At 37.5% G+C, this 21,729-nt stretch overlaps 1 protein-coding gene across 16 annotated transcripts in view; it reads right to left on the bottom strand.

The window, feature by feature from the left end:
* mbnl1 (muscleblind-like splicing regulator 1) overlaps positions 1-21,729 on the bottom strand; it is a 179,124-nt gene that overhangs the window by 10,941 nt on the left and 146,454 nt on the right. For 8 of the 16 annotated variants that reach the window (XM_061979684.2, XM_061979687.2, XM_061979685.2 and 5 more), the window contains 5 exons: positions 17,132-17,285; positions 8,496-8,531; positions 4,075-4,166; positions 3,749-3,793; positions 3,132-3,203 (listed from right to left, as the gene is read on the bottom strand). In XM_061979684.2, coding sequence (XP_061835668.2) covers positions 3,147-3,203; positions 3,749-3,793; positions 4,075-4,166; positions 8,496-8,531; positions 17,132-17,285 — 384 coding nt within the window. In that variant the 3' untranslated portion in view covers positions 3,132-3,146. The remainder of the gene's footprint in view (positions 1-3,131; positions 3,204-3,748; positions 3,794-4,074; positions 4,167-8,495; positions 8,532-17,131; positions 17,286-21,729) is intronic. The other 8 variants (XM_061979691.2, XM_061979694.2, XM_061979699.2 and 5 more) reach the window with 5 other exon arrangements.

Here is a 21,729-nt window from a genome sequence, read left to right on the forward strand (position 1 = left end):
TCTCTAATGGCTATGCTGATGTTAAATAGCGGACAGCATCAAGAAATGATCTTGGATTGCGCTACCAACATGACGCTACTACCAAGAAAGTATAAAGCAGGTCGGATGCGAAGAAAGACCAGCGGAATTTTTTTTAAAGGATTTCTCGGACGAAAATCATGGCAACAAAACTTTGGAATGTCTCAAAGTTAATCCAGAAAGTTCTGAGGTTTGATGGAAGGAGTTTTAAATCCAAAGGAAAAAAACGTTCGTGCCCCGACTGATATCCGGAAGAAGGTTGCTATTGTTCTGGACTATCTTGCCAGTTGTGTGGAAAGTGAATCAGTTGGCTTGCACAAATGCAGCATGCAGAGATTTGTGTACGCTTTATTATTCACCTTTAATATACCTGCTTCGTTATCTTTCATCTCATCACGTATCATTATCACTGGAGGACGAGGAATAGCTAAACATGCTTCACTACACACCGTAGGAGGATACAATAGCTCACCGGCGTCACAATGTAAACAAATGCCATGGGTGACATCCACTGTAATGATACCAAGTACAGGAGCGAATCTAGTCGATACTACTATGATTACATCGACATTTTTAGCATCACAAAATCTTTTTTAGTTTAAAAAAAATGTATATTATAAACTCAGGAAATATGTCCCTGGACGCATGAGGACTTTGAATATGACCAATGTATGATCCTGTAACTACCTGGTATCGGATCGATACCTACATTTGTGGTATCATCCAAAACTAATGTAAAGTATCAAACAACAGAAGAATAAGTGATTATTACATTTTAACAGAAGTTAAAGCGAAAGTACCGTATTTTTCGGAGTTTAAGTCGCACCGGAGTATAAGTCGCACCTGCCGAAAATGCATAACAAAGAAGGAAAAAACATATATAAGTCACATTTTTGGGGAAAATGTATTTGATAAAACCCAACACCAAGAATAGACATTTGAAAGGCAATTTAAAATAAATAAAGAATAGTGAACAACAGGCTGAATAAGTGTACGTTATATGAGGCATAAATAACCAACTGAGAACGTGCCTGGTATGTTAACGTAACATATTATGGTAAGAGTCATTCAAATAACTATAACATATAGAACATGCTATACGTTTACCAAACAATCTGTCACTCCTAATCGCTAAATCCCATGAAATCTTATACGTCTAGTCTCTTACGTGAATGAGCTAAATAATATGATTTGATATTTTACGGTAATGTGTTAAAAATTTCACACATAAGTCGCTCCTGAGTATAAGTCGCACCCCCGGCCAAACTATGAAAAAAACTGCGACTTATAGTCCGAAAAATACGGTAAGCAGATTAACAGTTTCCCTGGCGCGGCCACTGCTGCTGCCCACTGCTCCCCTCAACTCCCAGGGGGTGATCAAGGGTGATGGGTCAAATGCAGAGGATAATTTCGCCACACCTAGTGTGTGTGTGACAATCATTGGTACTTTAAGTTTAGCTTTTTAACATGAACAAGTGGATTAATAATCAATTTTTACAGTTTGTCCTTCATAATTTTGACAAAATAATAGAATGATAAATGACACAATATGTTACTGCATACATCAGCAGACTAATTAAAAAAAGAGATAAAGAAGTAAAATACAGCACTATGTCATCAGCTTCTGATTTATTAAATTGTATAACAGTGCAAAATATTGCTCATTTGTAGTGATCTTTCTTGAACTATTTGAAAAAAAAGATATAAAAATAACTAAAAACTTGTTGAAAAATAAACAAGTGATTCAATTATAAATAAAGATTTCTACACATAGAAGTAATCATCAACTTAAAAGTGCCCTCTTTGGGGATTGTAATAGAGATCCATCTGGATTAATGAACTTAATTCTCAACATTTTTCACAAAAAAATAAATCTTTAACATCAATATTTATGGAACATGTCCACAAAAAATCTAGCTGTCACCACTGAATATTGCATTGTTGCATTTCTTTTCACAGTTCTTTTTGACAGACATTTTAGTGAGGATCAAACCATCATGGCATGGGGAAAACTCTGGGTTTATGGTAATGAATGGAATAGCCTACTTGATTTGATGTTCAGTTTATGAACTTACATTCATATTTTGTTGAAGTATTATTCAATAAATATATTTATAAAGGTCTTTTGAATTGTTGCTATTTTTAGAATATTTAAAAAAAATCTCACGTACCCCTTGGCATACCTTCAAGTACCCCCAGGGGTACGCGTTCCCCCCATTTGAGAACCACTGCTCTAGTATGTTCACTATTTTATTTAAGGACTAAATTGCAATAAGAAACATATGTTTAATGCAGTAGTTCTCAACCTTTTTTCAGTGATGTACCCCCTGTGAATTTTTTTTAAATTCAAGTACCCCCTAATCAGAGCAAAGCATTTTTGGTTGAAAAAAAAGAGATAAAGAAGTAAAATACAGCACTATGTCATCAGTTTCTGATTTATTAAATTGTATAACAGTGCAAAATATTGCTCATTTGTAGTGGTCTTTCTTTAACTATTTGGAAAAAAATAAGTATTATTCAATAAATATATTTATAAAGGTCTTTTGAATTGTTGCTATTTTTAGAATATTTAAAAAAAATCTCACGTACCCCTTGGCATACCTTCAAGTACCCCCAGGAGTACGCGTACCCCCATTTGAGAACCACTGGTTTAATGTACCCTAAGATTGTTTTGTTAAAATAAAGCAAATAAAGCAATTTTTTGCGGTCCCCTTTATCTAGAAAAGTATCAAAAAGTATCGAAATACATTTTGGTACCGGTACCGAAATATTGGTATTGGGACAACTGTAATCCAAACACATCGCAGTAAAGCCTAAACTTTATAGCATAATAATAATAATACAGCATAAATATGTACAGTATGTCGCGAAGGTGTGACGTCGGTGAAAGGTGGCGGCGCCTTATGTGTGCTACTGTAGCATCAGCATCTACGGTCAACTTCCTTACTTGCAGCGAGGAGAAGGAAAGGGAATACATTTTCGTAAATTATTACTGGAATTACGACAGGCCATTGGACATTTCTATGGACGTCTCAGCGACTCGTGTTTCTCACACTGTTTGTCTTTGCCAGACTTTGGACACCCCTGATATGTGCGTTGCAATAGAGACTCACTGTTCTTGAGAGGAACTACATTTGAGTCAAGTACTTGTGACTACTCAGATGATCTGCAGATATTATTGGAATCTGGGAGAGGGAGTAAAAAGCAGACGGGCCATCAAATATTGAAAAAAAACACATAAATACAGTGCATATGTGAATATATAGTCATCTTGTCACATCATCTGCAAAACGAGAGATAGCCAAAAAGTAGAAAAGCTATTAGTCTACACTTGTAGCACCTCTGGAAAACAATGAAGAAAGGGGGGCAAGGTTAAGGGGGTGAAAGGTCAGTGAGTCGCCCCCCCCCAACCCTCCATGCAAATCTACCAAGTCCTCCATGTTGTTGACCTGCACACCTCCACAGAATAATGCAGAAAACTGGACCATAAAGACTTTGACTAGAAAGTGCCCATCATGATGTTATTTCAAATATTCCCTAAGACAGGGGACACATGGTAAAGCTGCGTGCTGGAAGCAGCGGCGGGGAAATAAAAAAATCAAAACAAAAATATTTAAAGAAGGAGGGAAAAAAAGCCAAGCGCCAAAGGGCACAGAGAGCAGCTGTTGCACGAGCTGTGTGAATGTAGAAGGGGAGTAGGGGGAGGTCAAAAAAACTACCTCATACATACCAATTGCATGTATTCGTTGGTAGTCAACTTTGATAAGGAAGAGTCCTCAAAATGGGAAAGGACAAAAACTGGAGTTACAACGAGGACACACATTTCAAATGCAACACCATTTGTCAAGAAGGAAAGAGAATTGAAGGAGTGTTTTTTTTTTTTTTCGTGTACACACATCGGACTCTTAAGTGTAGGCCAACAAGAGGGAGTACCACTTATTTCGCAACCCCACCCACTGGCTGTGAGCGTCCCTAGATCGTCCATGTGCAGTGAGCCAGAGAGAGAGAGAGAGAGAGAGAGAGAGAGAGAGAGAGAGAGGCGGTTGAGGTGCAAACCTGATTGGTGGAGGCAGTTGCGAAGGGAACGTTTGTGGCGGACGTGGTGGCTGCAGACACAGTGACTGGAGTGCCACCGTGCATCATGGGAACTTTTAGGGGGAGGGGGAGAATCATGTAAGCAAAAATACACAGAGGAGGAGTGTAGCCACACGCACACGCACACGCACACACACACACACACACATAAGTTGGGGCGCGGGAAGTCATGGAGGAATTCAATTTAACTGAGTTCCTTTCACCTGCGTGCCGACAACGTGGATACGAGTGAGAATATGAGGACAATGTACTGTGTGTAGTCCCCGTCAAGCAACATTAGCACCGAGGAATATTACGTTTGATGATTGTTTTCACTTTTTCACCGTACATCCGCGACTACTGTATAGTCTTCTTGCTCAAAATTGTTGCGCTAGACCAGGGGTCGGCAACCCAAAATGTTGAAAGAGCCATATTGGACCAAAAATACAAAAACAAATCTGTCTGGAGCCGCAAACAATTAAAAGCCATATTACATACAGATAGTGTGTCATGAGATATACATTGAATTAAGAGGACTTAAAGGAAACTAAATGACCTCAAATATAGCTACAAATGAGGCATAATGATGCAATATGTACATATAGCTAGCCGAAATAGCATGTTAGCATCGATTAGCTTGCAGTCATGCAGTGACCAAATATGTCTGATTAGCACTCCACACAAGTCAATAACATCAACAAAACTCACCTTTCATGCACAACGTTAAAAGTTTGGTGGACAAAATGAGACAGAAAAAGAAGTGGCATAAAACAAGTCCTAGAAAGTCGGAGAAAGTTATACATGTAAACAAACTACGGTGAGTTCAAGGACCGCCAAAATTAGTAGGACAAAACGGCACTCGCCAAATACTCGAATCAGTGAAGCATGTTTAATATAAACAGTGTGCTTTGTAACAATTAGGGAGGCTTGTGTCATGTTTGTCCTCCTACAGAAACCATATTAAAACAAAAAATTGATTTTTTTTCCCCTTATCTTTTTCCATTTTTCATACATTTTTTAAAAAGCTCCAGAGAGCCACTAGGCCGGCGCTAAAGAGCCGCATGCGGCTCTAGAGCCGCGGGTTGCCGACCCCTGCACTAGACCAAGTTCTTTTGGATGACATACAGTACAGGCCAAAAGTTTGGACACAACTTCTCATTCAAGGCGTTTTCTTTATTTTCATGACTACCGTATTTTTCTAACTATAAGTCGCAGTTTTTTTCATAGTTTATGAAAGTTGCATAATGTTTCTTTCCTTCTTTATCATGCATTTTCGGCAGGTGCGACTTATACTCCGGTGCGACTTATACTCCGAAAAATGCGGTATTTACATTGTAGATTGTCACATCAAAACTACGAATGAACACATGTGGAGTTATGTACTTAACGAAAACAAGTGAAATAACTAAAAACATGTTTTATATTCTAGTTTCTTCAAAATAGCCAGCCTTTGCTCTGATTACTTTTTCGCACACTCTTGGCATTCTCTCGATGAGCTTCAAGAGGTAGTCACCTGAAAGGGTTTTCACTTCACAGGTGTCATAGTTTTGATGCCTTCAGTGACAATCTACAAGGTAAATAGTCATGAAAATAAAGAAAACACATTGAAATGAGAAGGTGTGTCTGGACTGGAGCCTGCAATGCCTCAGACTGGAAGTCTCTCCAGAGAGTGGTGAGGACGGCGGAAAAGATCATCAGGACTCCTCTTCCTTCTATCCAGGAGATCGCAAAAAGCCGCTGCCTGACCAGGGCTCAGAAAATCTGCAAAGACTCCTCCCACCCCCACCAAGGACTGTTTTCACTGCTGGACTCTAGAAAGAGGTTCCGCAGCCTCCGAAGCAGAACCTCCAGGTTCTGTAACAGCTTCTTCCCTCAAGCCGTAAGACTCTTGAACGCATCATAATTAAATTATCCCCTCAACTCTCCCCAAAATGGATTAACTCGCTGGAATAAAAAGACAATATAACATACATCTATAAACGTGGACGCATGTGAAAAAGTGCAATATGTTTATCTGTACAGTAATCTATTTATTTATTTATATATATTTGTATATATTTATTTATTTTATATATATATATATTTATATATTATTTATTAAATTTATTTATTTATATATGCACATTATTGCTTTTTTATCCTGCACTACCATGAGCTTATGTAACGAAATTTCGTTCTTATCTGTGCTGTAAAGTTCAAATTTGAATGACAATAAAAAGGAAGTCTAAGTCTAAGTCTAAGTCTAAACGTTTGGCCTGTTACTGTATATGTTGAGTAAAAAGGACCCCAGAGACAGAATGGCACAATACCACGTTTTACTGAAGCTTTAGGAGACCAGCCCATACAATGCGACAGTAGCATCAGCAAGAAGACGTCTAAATCCAAGCAAAAAGAGTCAGCTTAAGTAGAGCAAAAACAGAAAGGATTACAGCTGCTTCTTCAAAACAGATAAGGAACTGGCCAAAACGGCTCTGTGAGCCGAGAAACCTGGGCCCTTAAGAAAAAGGGGGGGGGGGGGGGAGAGTTTACTAGCGGACATAAGATAAAAGCAAGGAGCTCACGAGAAGACGCGCTACATGGGAAAATACTAGCTGAATTAAACATGACTATGGATTAAGAAAGATCACCTAAAAATACCTCATTCTCACAAAATCAACAGGACTCTTGCTCTGATATTAAACGGTAAAAACAAACTTTCAGGAGCTACTTTCAAACTGGGTTTGATCGAGCGCTGAGAAGTGTCAATGTCGATTTTGAGTTAAGCTAATTTAACAATACTGTTTCAGGAATAAGTCAGTTCTTGCTTTAAAAAATGATGCCCAGAATCTTAAATAACATTCGTAAAAGTAATGGTGACAAGTAGCAAATTTTTTTTTTTTGGGAGCAGAACTACCGTACTACAACCTTTTTGTGTTGGGTATTGCCCAAAAGCAACGGGATTCTTTCTCTGCTATAAAACCGGAAAACCTGAAATTTTGATGAAACCGTGCTGGAAAAAATAAATAATCTAATTTTGGCTAAATCAGCTATCTTGTTTGAAACTGAAAAGCTCAAAATCAATAGAATTCTTGCTACCACTGAAATAAAACGATAATTGCCAAAATATTGAAGAAAAGTATAACATGTATTTATGTGATCCTTTGCAGTCATTTTGTGTCCGACATTTTCCTAAAACAATTAAAGGGACTCTTGTATTGTTATTGATTGTTTGAAACTGTTTGCCTGAAACAAATTGTGACCTAAAAATAATGTAAATATGTTATTTTCAAACTGTGGTATGTGGGCTCCACCTAGTGGTACGCCAAATAATCACTTGATTAAAGTACAGTGTTGTATTTTCCAATATTTAAACAGAGTGTTCAAACTGTGTGTAATGTTACAGTGGCCAAAAATACTAAATATATTTGTGAAATAAAACATCTGTCTTGTTTGGGTCAAATGCAGAGGACACATTTCACCACACCTAGTGTGTGTGTGACAATCATTGGTACTTTAACTTTAACTTAACTTAGAGAGCCAAGTGTTTTCTGAGGTGGTACTTGGTAAGTAAACAATTCATTTATTTTGCGCTAAATGTTGCTCAAAATCAACAGAAGTCTCGTTTTGGCAGAAATCCTGATATGATGACCAATATGCATTCATTATGAAAAAAACATAGAAGCTACTTTCAAGCTAGCTTGCTCCAAACCAGTAGGACTATAACATCAATATAGGAATACCTGAACAAGGGCAATAAGATTCTTGCTTTGACAACATTTAGATCCCACAAAAATGTTAAAATATAAAATAACATTGCTTAAAGTGGTTCTGAGATCAGCTACTATAGCCATTGTGTTCAAAATCAATAGGACTTTTTTCTTTTTTTTTCTCGATATTTTATAGTCATTTTTATTCTACCTAATTCCCTGCAATATAAAACATGGCTGGTAGAGCACTGAAATGAATACCTAAAACTGAATTTAGATCTCTGTTTTTAATAGGATTCATCGAGAAATGATTCAGACACGTTTCAAAGTTATTGAAAAATGGGACAGTGTTGTATTGCTTGTCGGGGACTACATTAAAGCATTAATGCTGCTGCAAAAACCGAATGATTTAAGTCAATCTAGCACAGGTGATAAGGGGGGAGGTTAAAATTGAAGTTCCTCTGGGTTTTCATGTCAAGGCACTCTCAGGTTAACCAGCCAGAAGCCAGGTTGAGAACAAGCATGAGAAGGTACGTGATGAAGCAACTTCAACTAGAATCCAATTAAGACATATAACATTGAAACATTTCCCTACAGCTATTGTCTCTTTAGTAGCGGTGTCAGCCACAGACATTGAACTGACACACTCTGGACGCCGCATGCAAGCCACAAAGACAGGAAGTCACACAGAACTGAAGAAGGAGAACTGGAACCTACCAACGCCGGCTGCAGGGGTCATGCACAATATAGAGCCTGCCCATCATGCAGTGCAACAGGAAGTGGATTGGATAGTAGTGGTGGGGATGGGAAGAGAAATCAAAACAGCCCGTCACAAGGTTCATTAGAGTGAGGGGGTGGGGGGGGGGAGATAAGGTGGGGGGGAGGTTAAAATTTCTTGGTCAGTCATGTGTCTCAAGTATGATGCAGGTCAATATGGAACATACTGCAAGTACCAAAACATTGTGAACGGATCATGAGGAGAAGTGGGAATGTGTACAGAAGCCAGGGTTCTGTTAGGTTACCGTCAGATGTCAACCATCCAGCAGAAGCCCACCCCCAGACCCCCCTCATTAAATAGGAATGACCACCAACAAGAAGCACACCGGTCAACTGAAGCATCGCTTTGACCGTGCGTTTACATGACAACAGCATGGTTGAGGCATCTTTGAAAAGTGCTTATAATGTGTGTCTGAGAAAAACACATATATATATATATATATATATTTACACATTTATTTACATATATACATATATATACACATATATAAACTAAACATATATATATATATATATATATATATATATATATATATATATATATATATATATATATATATATATATATATATATATATATATATATAGTATTTTTCTGACTATAAGTCGCAGTTTTTTTCATAGTTTGGCCAGGAGTGCGACTTGTACTCAGGAGCGACTTATGTGTGAAATTATGAACACATTAGCATAAAATATCAAATCATATTATTTAGCTCATTCACGTAAGAGACTAGACGTATAAGATTTCATGGGATTTAGCGATCAGGAGTGACAGATTGTTTGGTAAACGTATAGCATGTTCTATATGTTATAGTTATTTGAATGACTCTTACCATAATATGTTACGTTAACATACCAGGCACGTTCTCAGTTGGTTATTTATGCCTCATATAACGTACACTTATTCAGCCTGTTGTTCACTATTCTTTATTTATTTTAAATTGCCTTTCAAATGTCTATTCTTGGTGTTGGGTTTTATCAAATACATTTCCCCAAAAAATGCGACTTATACTCCAGTGCGACTTATATATATTTTTTTCCTTCTTTATTATGCATTATATATATATATATACGGTATATATATATATATATATATATATATATATATATATATATATATATATATATATATATATATGTGTGTGTATATAAATGTGTATATATATGTATGTATATATGCATATATACTGTATATGTATAGTACAGGCCAAAAGTTTGGACACACTTTCTCATTCAATACATCAAAACTATGAATGAACACATAACTGAAAACATGTTTTATATTCTACTTTCTTCAAAATAGCCACCCTTTGCTCTGATTACTGCTTTGCACACTCTTGGCATTCTCTCGATGAGCTTCAAGCACACCTGTGAAGTGAAAACCATTTCAGGTGACTACCTCTTGAAGCTCATCGAGAGAATGCCAAGAGTGTGCAAAGCAGTAATTAGAGCAAAGGGTGGCTATTTTGAAGAAACTAGAATATAAAACGTGTTTTCAGTTATTTCACTTTTTTTGTTAAGTACATAACTTCACGTGTGTTCATTCATAGTTTTGATGTGACAATCTACAATGTAAATAGTCATGAAAATAAAAAAAACGCATTGAATGAAACTTTTGGCCTGTACTGTATATATATACTGTATATATATTTATTACGTCGCCACTTCGATATTTAATACAAATTTAGATATTAAAAGACAAAACTGTATCAACTTTTTCTCCATTCAGAAACCCATTTATGCTCTTTTTTCCCTCACTTTTGTCTGCGGAAGTACAAAAACGACTTCAAGGCCGCACGGCTGCTCTACCAAGTGACATTGCGAAGCATTCTTTTAACGTACGCTGTCTGTTCGAAGAAAGATAGTTTTGACAGCTGTGTTGGGTAATAGGTAGCCTTTTCCAAAACTACGCTGTTGTCTTGTAAACGTCATTTCCACCAAGCGGTAAGTTTGGGTGGTGTTGGTACTTTATAATAAATGTGTAGCGGTGTTCTGAACTGCACCCCACAGGCTCAAAGCACTACTATATATTTAAAACACTTTGTTTACAGGTACTGACCACACACATTGTAACTTATTCTATTGACCCAAACATAAGACTTTTATTTTACACAGAAACATTTTCTGGGCAAGACGGGTTCTCTTATATGCGCTGTCTTCAGATTCATAAATGCTAACCTTCTCCCCAACTGAGCTTTTCTTCTTGTTAATCACACAATCACAGATGAAACCACACCATTAGTAGGAGTTTGACTGACATTGAAAACATAATTTCATTAGAATTGTTTTTTTTTTTTAAACTGAATCAGTTTTTCTGCGTGTCACTCACATATGAACACACAAAGCAATGTCATTACTTACAGTTTGACTGAGAGTGAAAGCATAATTTCATTAGATTAAAAAAAACAACAACTTCTACCAAAGCAAGTCAGAGCTATTCTTCTTGTCACTCACATATGCACACACAAAGCAATGTCATTACTTAGAGTTTGACTGACATTAAAAACATGATTTGATTAGATTTAAAAAAAAAAAAAAAAAAAAAGTCAATATGGTCTTTCTTAAGAGTTTAAAAAAACTTTTTTTTTCTATTTTTCTTTTACAAAAAAACAGGTCTTATATTTAGGGTCTTTTTAAAATGTAGGTCCAAATAAGGTTTTCAAATATAAGACCCTTTTTTTCCCTAAGAAATATTTTTTAGCTTACAGTTTGACTGACACATGATTTGATAAAGAAAAATAAAAAGTTGACAGTCTTGTCTTAATTTTTTTTTTCAAAAACGGGTCTTGAAAAAGTGTCCTATATTCACGGTCGGTTTATATTCGGGACAATATAACAATGTTCTCAAATATTTGAATTTTATACAAACATGTTTTGGAACAAAATGGGTTGTCCTATATGCAGGGTGTACAGATTTAAATGAAACCAGCAGGTGGTAAATAACTTTTTCCCTCCACAGAGCTTTTCTTCTTGTCATTCACACACACAAACACACATACAACATGTCATTACTTAGAGCTTGACTGACATTGAAAACATAATTTGATTAGATTTTTAAAAAAGGTCAAGGTGGTAATTTTTCTGATAAAAAAATAGTTTTATATTCAGGGTGGTCTTATATTCGGGTCAATATAATAATGTTCTCGAATATAAGACTTTTATGTAAGAATTGTCTGAACAAGACAGGTTGTCCTATATGCTGGGTGTACAGATTTAGATGAAACCAGCAGGTGGAAAATGACTTTTTCCCTAGCAAGTCAGAGCTTTTCTTCTTGTCACTCACACACACACACATAGAAAATGTCATTACTTAGAGCTTGACTGACATTGAAAACATAATTTGATTAGATTTTTAAAAAAGGTCAAAGTGGTCATTTTGATGTAAAAAAAATAGTCTTATATTCAGGGTGGTGTTATATTTGGGTCAATATAATAATGTTCTTGCATATACTTTTATATAAGAATTGTCTGAACAAAACGGGCTGTCCTATATGTGGGGTGTACAGATGTATACATGTAAACCAGCACGCGGCAAATAACTTTTCCCTTGCAAGTCAGAGCTTTACTTCTTGTCACTCACACACACACATACAAAATGTCAGTACTTAGCGCTTGACTGACATTGAAAGCATAATTTGATTAGATTTTTAAAACAGGTCATAGTGGTCATTTTGATGTGAAAAAACAGTCTTATATTCAGGGTGGTCTTATATTGGGGTCAATATAATAATGTTCACGAATATCAGACTTTTATATAAGAATTTTCTGAACAAGACGGGTTGTCCTATATGCGGGGTGTACAGATTTAGATGAAACTAGCAGGCGGCAAATTACTTTTTCCCTAGCACGTCAGAGCTTTTCTTCTTGTCACTCACACACACACAAACACACATACAAAATGTCATTACTTAGAGCTTGACTGGCATTGAAAACATAATTTGATTAGATTGTTTTAAAAGGTCAAGGTGGTCATTTTGATGTAAAAAAAAAAAAAAGTCTTATATTCAGGATGGTCTTATATTGGCGTCAATATAATAATGTTCACGAATATAAGACTTTTATATAAGAATTTTCTGAACAAGACGGGTTGTCCTATATGCGGGGTGTACAGATGTATACATGTAAACCAGCACGCGGCAAATAACTTTTCCCTAGCAAGTCAGAGCTTTTCTTCTTGTCACTCACACACACACATACAAAATGTCATTACTTAGAGCTTAACTGACATTGAAAACATCATTTGATTAGATTTTTAAAAAAGGTCATAATGGTCATTTTGATGTAAAAAAAAAAAAAAGTCCTATATTCAGGGTGGTCTTATATTGGGGTCAGTATAATAATGTTCACAAATATAAGACTTTTATATAATAATTTTCTGAACAAGACAGGTTGTCCTATATGCGGGGGTGTACAGATTTAGATGAAACCAGCAGGCGGCAAATTACTTTTTCCCTAGCACGTCAGAGCTTTTCTTCTTGTCACTCACACACACAAACACACATACAAAATGTCATTACTTAGAGCTTGACTGACATTGAAAACATCATTTGATTAGATTTTTTTTAAAAGTCAAGGTGGTCATTTTTATGTAAAAAAATAGTCTTATATCCAAGATGGTTTTATATTTGGGTCAATATAATAATGTTCACGAATATAAGACTTTTGTATAAGAATTGTCTAAACAAGACGGGCTGTCCTATATGCGGGGTGTACAGATTTATACATGTAAACCAGCACGCGGCAAATAACTTGTCCCTAGCAAGTCAGAGCTTTTCTTCTTGTCACTCACACACACAAATATACAAAATGTCATTACTTAGAGCTTGACTGACATTGAAAACATAATTTGATTTGATTTTTTAAAAAGGTCAAGGTGGTTATTTTGTTGTAAAAAAAATAGTCTTATATTCAGGTTGGTGTTATATTTGGGTCAATATAATAATGTTCATGAATATAAGACTTTTATATAAGAATTTTCTGAACAAGACAGGTTGTCCTGTTTGCGGGGTGTACAGATTTAGATGAAACCAGCAGGTGGAAAATGACTTTTCCCCGAGCAAGTCAGAGCTTTTCTTCTTGTCACTCACACACACAACCACACATACAAAATGTCATTACTTAGATCTTGACTGACATTGAAAACATAATTTGATTAGATTTTTTAAAAAGGTCAAGGTGGTCATTTTGATGTAAAAAAAATAGTCATATATTCAGGATGGTCTTATATTTGGGTCAATATAATAATATTCACGAATATAAGACTTTTATATAAGAATTTTCTGAACAAGACAGGTTGTCCTATATTCTCGGTGCACAGATTTAGATGAAACCAGCAGGTGGAAAATTACTTTTTACCTAGCGAGTCAGAGCTTTTTTTCTTGTCACTCACACATACAAAATGTCATTACTTAGAGCTTGACTGACATTGAAAACATAATTTGATTAGATTTTTAAAAAATGTCATAGTGGTCATTTTGATGTAAAAAAAAGTCTTATATTCAGGATGGTCTTATATTGGGGTCAATATAATAATGTTCACGAATATAAGACTTTTCTGAACAAGATGGGTTGTCCTATATGCGGGGTGTACAGATTTAGATGAAACCAGCAGGTGGAAAATGACTTTCCCTAGCAAGTCAGAGCTTTTCTTCTTGTCACTCACACACACAAACACACATACAAAATGTCATTACTTAGAGCTTGACTGACATTGAAAACATAATTTGATTAGATTTTTTAAAAAGGTCAAGGTGGTCATTTTGATGTAAAAAAAAAAGTCTTATATTCAGGGTGGTCTTATATTGGGGTCAATATAATAATGTTCACGAATATAAGACTTTTCTGAACAAGATGGGTTGTCCTATATGCGGGGTGTACAGATTTAGATGAAACCAGCAGGTGGAAAATGACTTTTTCCCTAGCAAGTCAGAGCTTTTCTTCTTGTCACTCACACACACAAACACACATACAAAATGTCATTACTTAGAGCTTGACTGACATTGAAAACATAATTTGATTAGATTTTTTTTTAAAGTCAAGGTGGTCATTTTGATGTAAAAAAAAAAAGTTTTATATTAAAGATGGTTTTATATTTGGGTCAATATAATAATGTTCACGAATATAAGACTTTTGTATAAGAATTGTCTAAACAAGACGGGCTGTCCTATATGCGGGGTGTACAGATTTATACATGTAAACCAGCACGCGGCAAATAACTTGTCCCTAGCAAGTCAGAGCTTTTCTTCTTGTCACTCACACACACAAATATACAAAATGTCATTACTTAGAGCTTGACTGACATTGAAAACATAATTTGATTTGATTTTTTAAAAAGGTCAAGGTGGTCATTTTGATGTAAAAAAAATAGTCTTATATTCAGGTTGGTGTTATATTTGGGTCAATATAATAATGTTCATGAATATAAGACTTTTATATAAGAATTTTCTGAACAAGACAGGTTGTCCTGTTTGCGGGGTGTACAGATTTAGATGAAACCAGCAGGTGGAAAATGACTTTTCCCCGAGCAAGTCAGAGCTTTTCTTCTTGTCACTCACACACACAACCACACATACAAAATGTCATTACTTAGATCTTGACTGACATTGAAAACATAATTTGATTAGATTTTTTAAAAAGGTCAAGGTGGTCATTTTGATGTAAAAAAAATAGTCATATATTCAGGATGGTCTTATATTTGGGTCAATATAATAATATTCACGAATATAAGACTTTTATATAAGAATTTTCTGAACAAGACAGGTTGTCCTATATTCTCGGTGCACAGATTTAGATGAAACCAGCAGGTGGAAAATTACTTTTTACCTAGCGAGTCAGAGCTTTTTTTCTTGTCACTCACACATACAAAATGTCATTACTTAGAGCTTGACTGACATTGAAAACATAATTTGATTAGATTTTTAAAAAATGTCATAGTGGTCATTTTGATGTAAAAAAAAAAAAGTCTTATATTCAGGATGGTCTTATATTGGGGTCAATATAATAATGTTCACGAATATAAGACTTTTCTGAACAAGATGGGTTGTCCTATATGCGGGGTGTACAGATTTAGATGAAACCAGCAGGTGGAAAATGACTTTCCCTAGCAAGTCAGAGCTTTTCTTCTTGTCACTCACACACACAAACACACATACAAAATGTCATTACTTAGAGCTTGACTGACATTGAAAACATAATTTGATTAGATTTTTTAAAAAGGTCAAGGTGGTCATTTTGATGTAAAAAAAAAAGTCTTATATTCAGGGTGGTCTTATATTGGGGTCAATATAATAATGTTCACGAATATAAGACTTTTCTGAACAAGATGGGTTGTCCTATATGCGGGGTGTACAGATTTAGATGAAACCAGCAGGTGGAAAATGACTTTTTCCCTAGCAAGTCAGAGCTTTTCTTCTTGTCACTCACACACACAAACACACATACAAAATGTCATTACTTAGAGCTTGACTGACATTGAAAACATAATTTGATTAGATTTTTTTTTAAAGTCAAGGTGGTCATTTTGATGTAAAAAAAAAAGTTTTATATTAAAGATGGTTTTATATTTGGGTCAATATAATAATGTTCACGAATATAAGACTTTTATATAAGAATTGTCTAAACAAGACGGGCTGTCCTATATGCGGGGTGTACAGATTTATACATGTAAACCAGCACGCGGCAAATAACTTTTCCCTAGCAAGTCAGAGATTTTCTTCTTGTCACTCACACACACAAACATACAAAATGTCATTACTTAGAGCTTGACTGACATTGAAAACATAATTTGATTTGATTTTTTAAAAAGGTCAAGGTGGTCATTTTGATGTAAAAAAAAAAAAGTCTTATATTCAGGGTGGCCTTATATTGGGGTCAATATAATAATATTCACGAATATAAGACTTTTATATAAGAATTTTCTGAACAAGACAGGTTGTCCTATATGCTCGGTGCACAAATTTAGATGAAACCAGCAGGTGGAAAATGACTTTTCCCTGAGCAAGTCAGAGCTTTTTTTCTTGTCACTCACACACACAACCACACATACAAAATGTCATTACTTAGAGCTTGACTGACATTGAAAACATAATTTGATTAGATTTTTTAAAAAGGTCAAGGTGGTCATTTTGATGTAAAAAAAATAGTCTTATATTCAGGATGGTCTTATATTTGGGTCAATATAATGATGTTGTCGGCTGTGGTCATGCCACAGTGTAAACACAAGCCTGATCAAAGCGTACCTAACCCAAACCACACCGTGACCAAGTGAACTGTACCACTTGGTGGAAATGTCTTCAGTCTGAAGGTTGTGTTCTAGTCCCAGTAATTAGTAGAAGGCGTGTTCCAAGTGGCCATGCAAAGCAACCAATGAGGCATCCTGAGCTTTCACACCGCAACAATCTCGATATGCATCTCTGGAACGTTCCTCGATCCAAAGTCTAAATGCACACACGTCGGATAGATGGTTCCGCCACGTTCCGAACCGCCATCTGTCCAATTCCAGCCAAGCGGCAGCCGGGTTAAGCCGATCCGGGCACGGGTCCGAGTGATCAGAGCGCAAAGCTATGTGGTTTGCATACCTGATGGGAGGAAAGCAGCCTGCTGCTGAAACTGCATGCTGGCCAGGGCCTGCTGGTACTGGAGCATGCCGGTGTTAAACACAGCAGAGGCCCCATTGGCCTTCTCCAGGGCCGCCCGCTTTGGCAGGGGAGCCATGACACTGGGGGCGATACCCTGCCCAGCCAGATGAGGGAAGGTCAGCGATAAGAGAGATAGAGAAGTGTGTGTTTGTGGGGGGGAAAAGATGAGTTGGGGGGTGGGGGGAGAAACAAAAAAACAACAAAAAACAAAAAAGGGAACACATGTTAGAGGGCATCATAGAAGCAGCATTACAACATTCTTGGTGTGTACATCAACAATATGATCATATCATCAGTAGCAAGCAAGCAGCACTCGGACACTACACAAGCAGGAGCATGGTGCCTACTGGAGCTACTGGCTAATAAGCATCCATGAATGATTCTCTTCACTGGGAACATTAACTAACTAGATGCAACATGAGCAAGCATTAACAGCTGCTAACAAGAGGTGGAAGCACAGAGAGAGAGAGAGAGAGAGAGAGAGAGAGAGAGGGAGGCTGCACTGCTAGCTCCATGATAAACTGTGTCAGGTGATGCTTCACCCGCTGACTCAGCTCAAAAATGGTCTCAGAAAGCGTCAATATGAATGCAGAGTCTCCTTTGTCATGAGGCCATCTTTGAAAAAGGTGAGTGAACTACACTATATTGCCAAAAGTATTTGGCCGCCCATCCAAATGATCAGAATCAGGTGTCCTAATCACTTGGCCCGGCCACAGGTGTATACAATCAAGCACTTAGGCATGGAGACTGTTTCTACAAACATTTGTGAAAGAATGGGCCGCTCTCAGTGATCTCTAGCACAGAACTGTCATAGGATGCCACCTGTGCAACAAACCCAGTCGTGAAATGTCCTCGCTCCTAAATATTCCAAAGTCAATTGTCGGCTTTATTGTAAGAAAATGGAAGAATTTGGGAACAACAGCAACTCAACCACCAAGTGGTAGGCCACGTAAAGTGACAGAGAGGGGTCTGCGGATGCTGAAGCGCATAGTGCAAAGACTTTCTGCACAGTTAGTTGCTACAGAGCTCCAAACTTCATGTGACCTTCCAATTAGCCCACGTACAGTACGCAGAATGGGTGTCCATGGCCGAGCAGCTGCATCTAAGCCATACATCACCAAGTCTAATAAAAAGCGTGGGATGCAGTGGTGTAAAGCACGTCGCCACTGGACTCTAGAGCAGTGGAGACGCCTTATCTGGAGTGATGAATGACGCTTTTCCATCTGGCAATCTGATGGACCAGTCTGGGTTTGGCGGTTGCCAGGAGAACTGTACATTTCGGACTACATTGTGCCGAGTGTGAAATTTGGTGGAGGAGGAATTATGGTGTGGGGTCGTTTTTCAGGAGTTGGGCTTGGCCCCTTAGTTCCAGTGAAAGGAACTTTGAATGCTCCAGGATACCAAAACATGTTGGACAATTCCATGCTCCCAACCTTGTGGGAACAGTTTGGAGCGGGCCCCTACCTCATCCAACATGACTGTGCACCAGTGCACAAAGCAAAGTCCATAAAGACATGGATGACAGAGTCTGGTGTGGATGAACTTGACTGGCCTGCACAGAGTCCTGACCTGAACCCGATAGAACACCTTTGGGATGAATTAAAACGAGCCAGGCCTTCTCGACCAACATCAGTGTGTGACCTCACCAATGCGCTTTTGGAAGAATGATCGAAAATTCCTATAAACACACTCTGCAACCTTGTGGACAGCCTTCCCAGAAGAGTTGCAGCTGTAATAGCTGCAAAAGGTGGACCGACATCATATTGAACCATATGGGTTAGGAATGGGATGGCACTTCAAGTTCATATGTGAGTCAAGGCAGGTGGCCAAAGACTTTTGGCAATATAGTGTATCTGTAAGACTGTTTCCTCTTAGCCCCACCTGACGTGCATTAGCAACACACCCATGCTAACTTGTAGCTCCACAACACGGAACACTTGGGCGTTAGACTTGAAGCCATGCCACCGTTATTAAAGCTCTAATTCCCTAACCCTCACTTGCTTTTGTTAGAGACACAACAGATTATGAAGTGATTGTGGTTCCGTGTGAACTCAAGAGTGTTTGGTGCCTCCCAATTTAAAGGGGGGGAACTGCACTTTTTGGGGGGAATTTTGCCCACCATCCCCAATCCGAAAAGAGCATGTGTCTTTCTCTTGTATTTTGTAAATATTTAAAAACTGCTAGTGCCAAGTGACTAACAATGCAGGCCATCGATAAAGCCCGCTGAAAAACATCCAAAACCCGCCAACAACGCTCCATTTGCATGCCGTGAACGACATGTCGACCAAGCTATAGCGACTTTGTTTTTGTCGGAGCGTACACAGAGAAACTACTTTCCTGGCGTTTTGACGCATCGCCTTGCTCACAGTGCTTCCGCGACCACTAGCGAGTAGCCCGCCACTAGCTACTGGTAAGTATCCCGCTAATTGCTACAAGTGAGTAGCCCGCCACTTGCAAGTAGCCCGCCCCTAGTTATTAGCGACTAGCCTGCTGCTTTTGATTGATTTATTGAAACTGTTATTAGTAGATTGCACAGTACAGTACATATTCTGTACAATTGACCACTAAATGGTAACACCCGAATACGTTTTTCAACTTGTTTAAGTCGGGGTCCACGTTAATCAATGCATGGTAACTGCTAAACCGCTACTAGAGAGTAACCCACCACTAGCTACTAGCCTGCCACTAGCTACTAGACCTCTACCAGTTAGTAGGCTACTACTAGCTACTAACCCACCACTAGCTACAAACGAGTACTCTGCAACTAGCCACTAGCCCGCTAAGTTACTAGCCTGCTACTAGGTAATAGCCCGCTAGTAGCTACTGATAGATAGATAGATAGATGGATGGATGGATGGATGGATGAATGGATAGATAGATAGTAATGAAATTTATTACCGTATTTTTCGGACTATAAGTCGCAGTTTTTTCCATAGTTTGGCCAGGGGGTGCGACTTATACTCAGGAGCGACTTATGTGTGAAATTATTAACACATTACCGTAAAATATCAAATAATATTATTTAGTTCATTCACGTAAGAGACTAGACGTATAAGATTTCATGGGATTTAGCGATTAGGAGTGACAGATTGTTTGGTAAACGTATAGCATGTTCTATATGTTATAGTTATTTGAATGACTCTTACCATAATATGTTACGTTAACATACCAGGCACGTTCTCAGTTGGTTATTTATGCCTCATATAACGTACACTTATTCAGCCTGTTGTTCACTATTCTTTATTTATTTTGAATTGCCTTTCAAATGTCTATTCTTGGTGTTGGGTTTTATCAAATAAATTTCCCCCAAAAATGCGACTTATAATCCAATGCGTCTTATATATGTTTTTTTCCTTCTTTATTATGCATTTTGGCCGGCGCGACTTATACTCCGGAGCGACTTATACTCCGAAAAATACGGTAATACCTTGGGAAGGTTCCTTCAGGGAAATTCTATTAGCCCGATACTAGCTACTAGCCTGCTACTAGATACTCACCCTCTACCAGTGAGTAGGCAGCTACTAGCTACTAACTAACTACTAGCTACAAATGAGTAACCCGCAACTAGCTACTAGCCCGCTAATAGCGAGTAACCCGCTAAGCTACTAGATGGATGGATGGATGGATGGATGGATGGATGGATAGATAGATAGATAGATAGTAATGAACTTTATTAATACCTTGGGAAGGTTCCTTCAGAGAAATTCTACTAGCCCGATACTAGCTACTCCCCCTCTACCAGTGAGTAGGCAGCTACTAGCTACTAACCCACCACTAGCTACAAACGAGTAACCCGCAACTAGTTACTAGCCCGCTAATAGCAAGTAACCCGCTAAGCTACTAGATAGATAGATAGATAGATATGAACTTTATTAATCCCTTGGAAAGTTTCCCTCAGGAACATTTTACTAGCCCGGTACTCGTGAGTAGCCCAGTACTAACTACTAGGCCACTACTAACATACTAGTAAGTAACTCGCTATTAGCCATTAGCCTGCAACGAGCTACTATTGGATAGCCCACTTTTAGCTACTAGCTCACTACTAGCTAGCTTGAGCTGCTTCTTCTGCTGTGTTGCCTTTGAAAGGGTAAACGTTAATTCTAGGTTATAAATCATGACTCTCGCCTGTTTAGTAGAAGGTTGTGGCACCAAGCCGGGAAGTTGGTCAACTTTGAAAATCTACGCGCCACTAACTAAATTGATTTTTTTTTTAATCCGATGAGTGAATATAAATCTGAATTTACCAGCTCAAGAAAGATATAATCGGCATCCAAGTGAGCTCGGACATTCCAAGGCACTGTTTTTGTTGTTGTTATTTGAAACTTTAAAGGTATAGCAATGCTTTGTGAAAACACGTTTTGGTAATGCTTAAAATACTGTAAATTTTACACGTTATCGTATATGTGAAGTTTTACTACATTACATACAGCATGTAAATACAACATTGTGGGAGGTTTTAGGATGTTTTTTTAGAGGGCTTTATTTGTTTATCTCTAGCTGCCTTTTACTAACAGTTTTTCAATAATTAAAACACTCCA

The sequence above is a fragment of the Nerophis lumbriciformis genome, linkage group LG19 (assembly GCF_033978685.3).
Source record: "Nerophis lumbriciformis linkage group LG19, RoL_Nlum_v2.1, whole genome shotgun sequence".
NCBI classification, from domain to species: Eukaryota; Metazoa; Chordata; class Actinopteri; order Syngnathiformes; family Syngnathidae; genus Nerophis; species Nerophis lumbriciformis.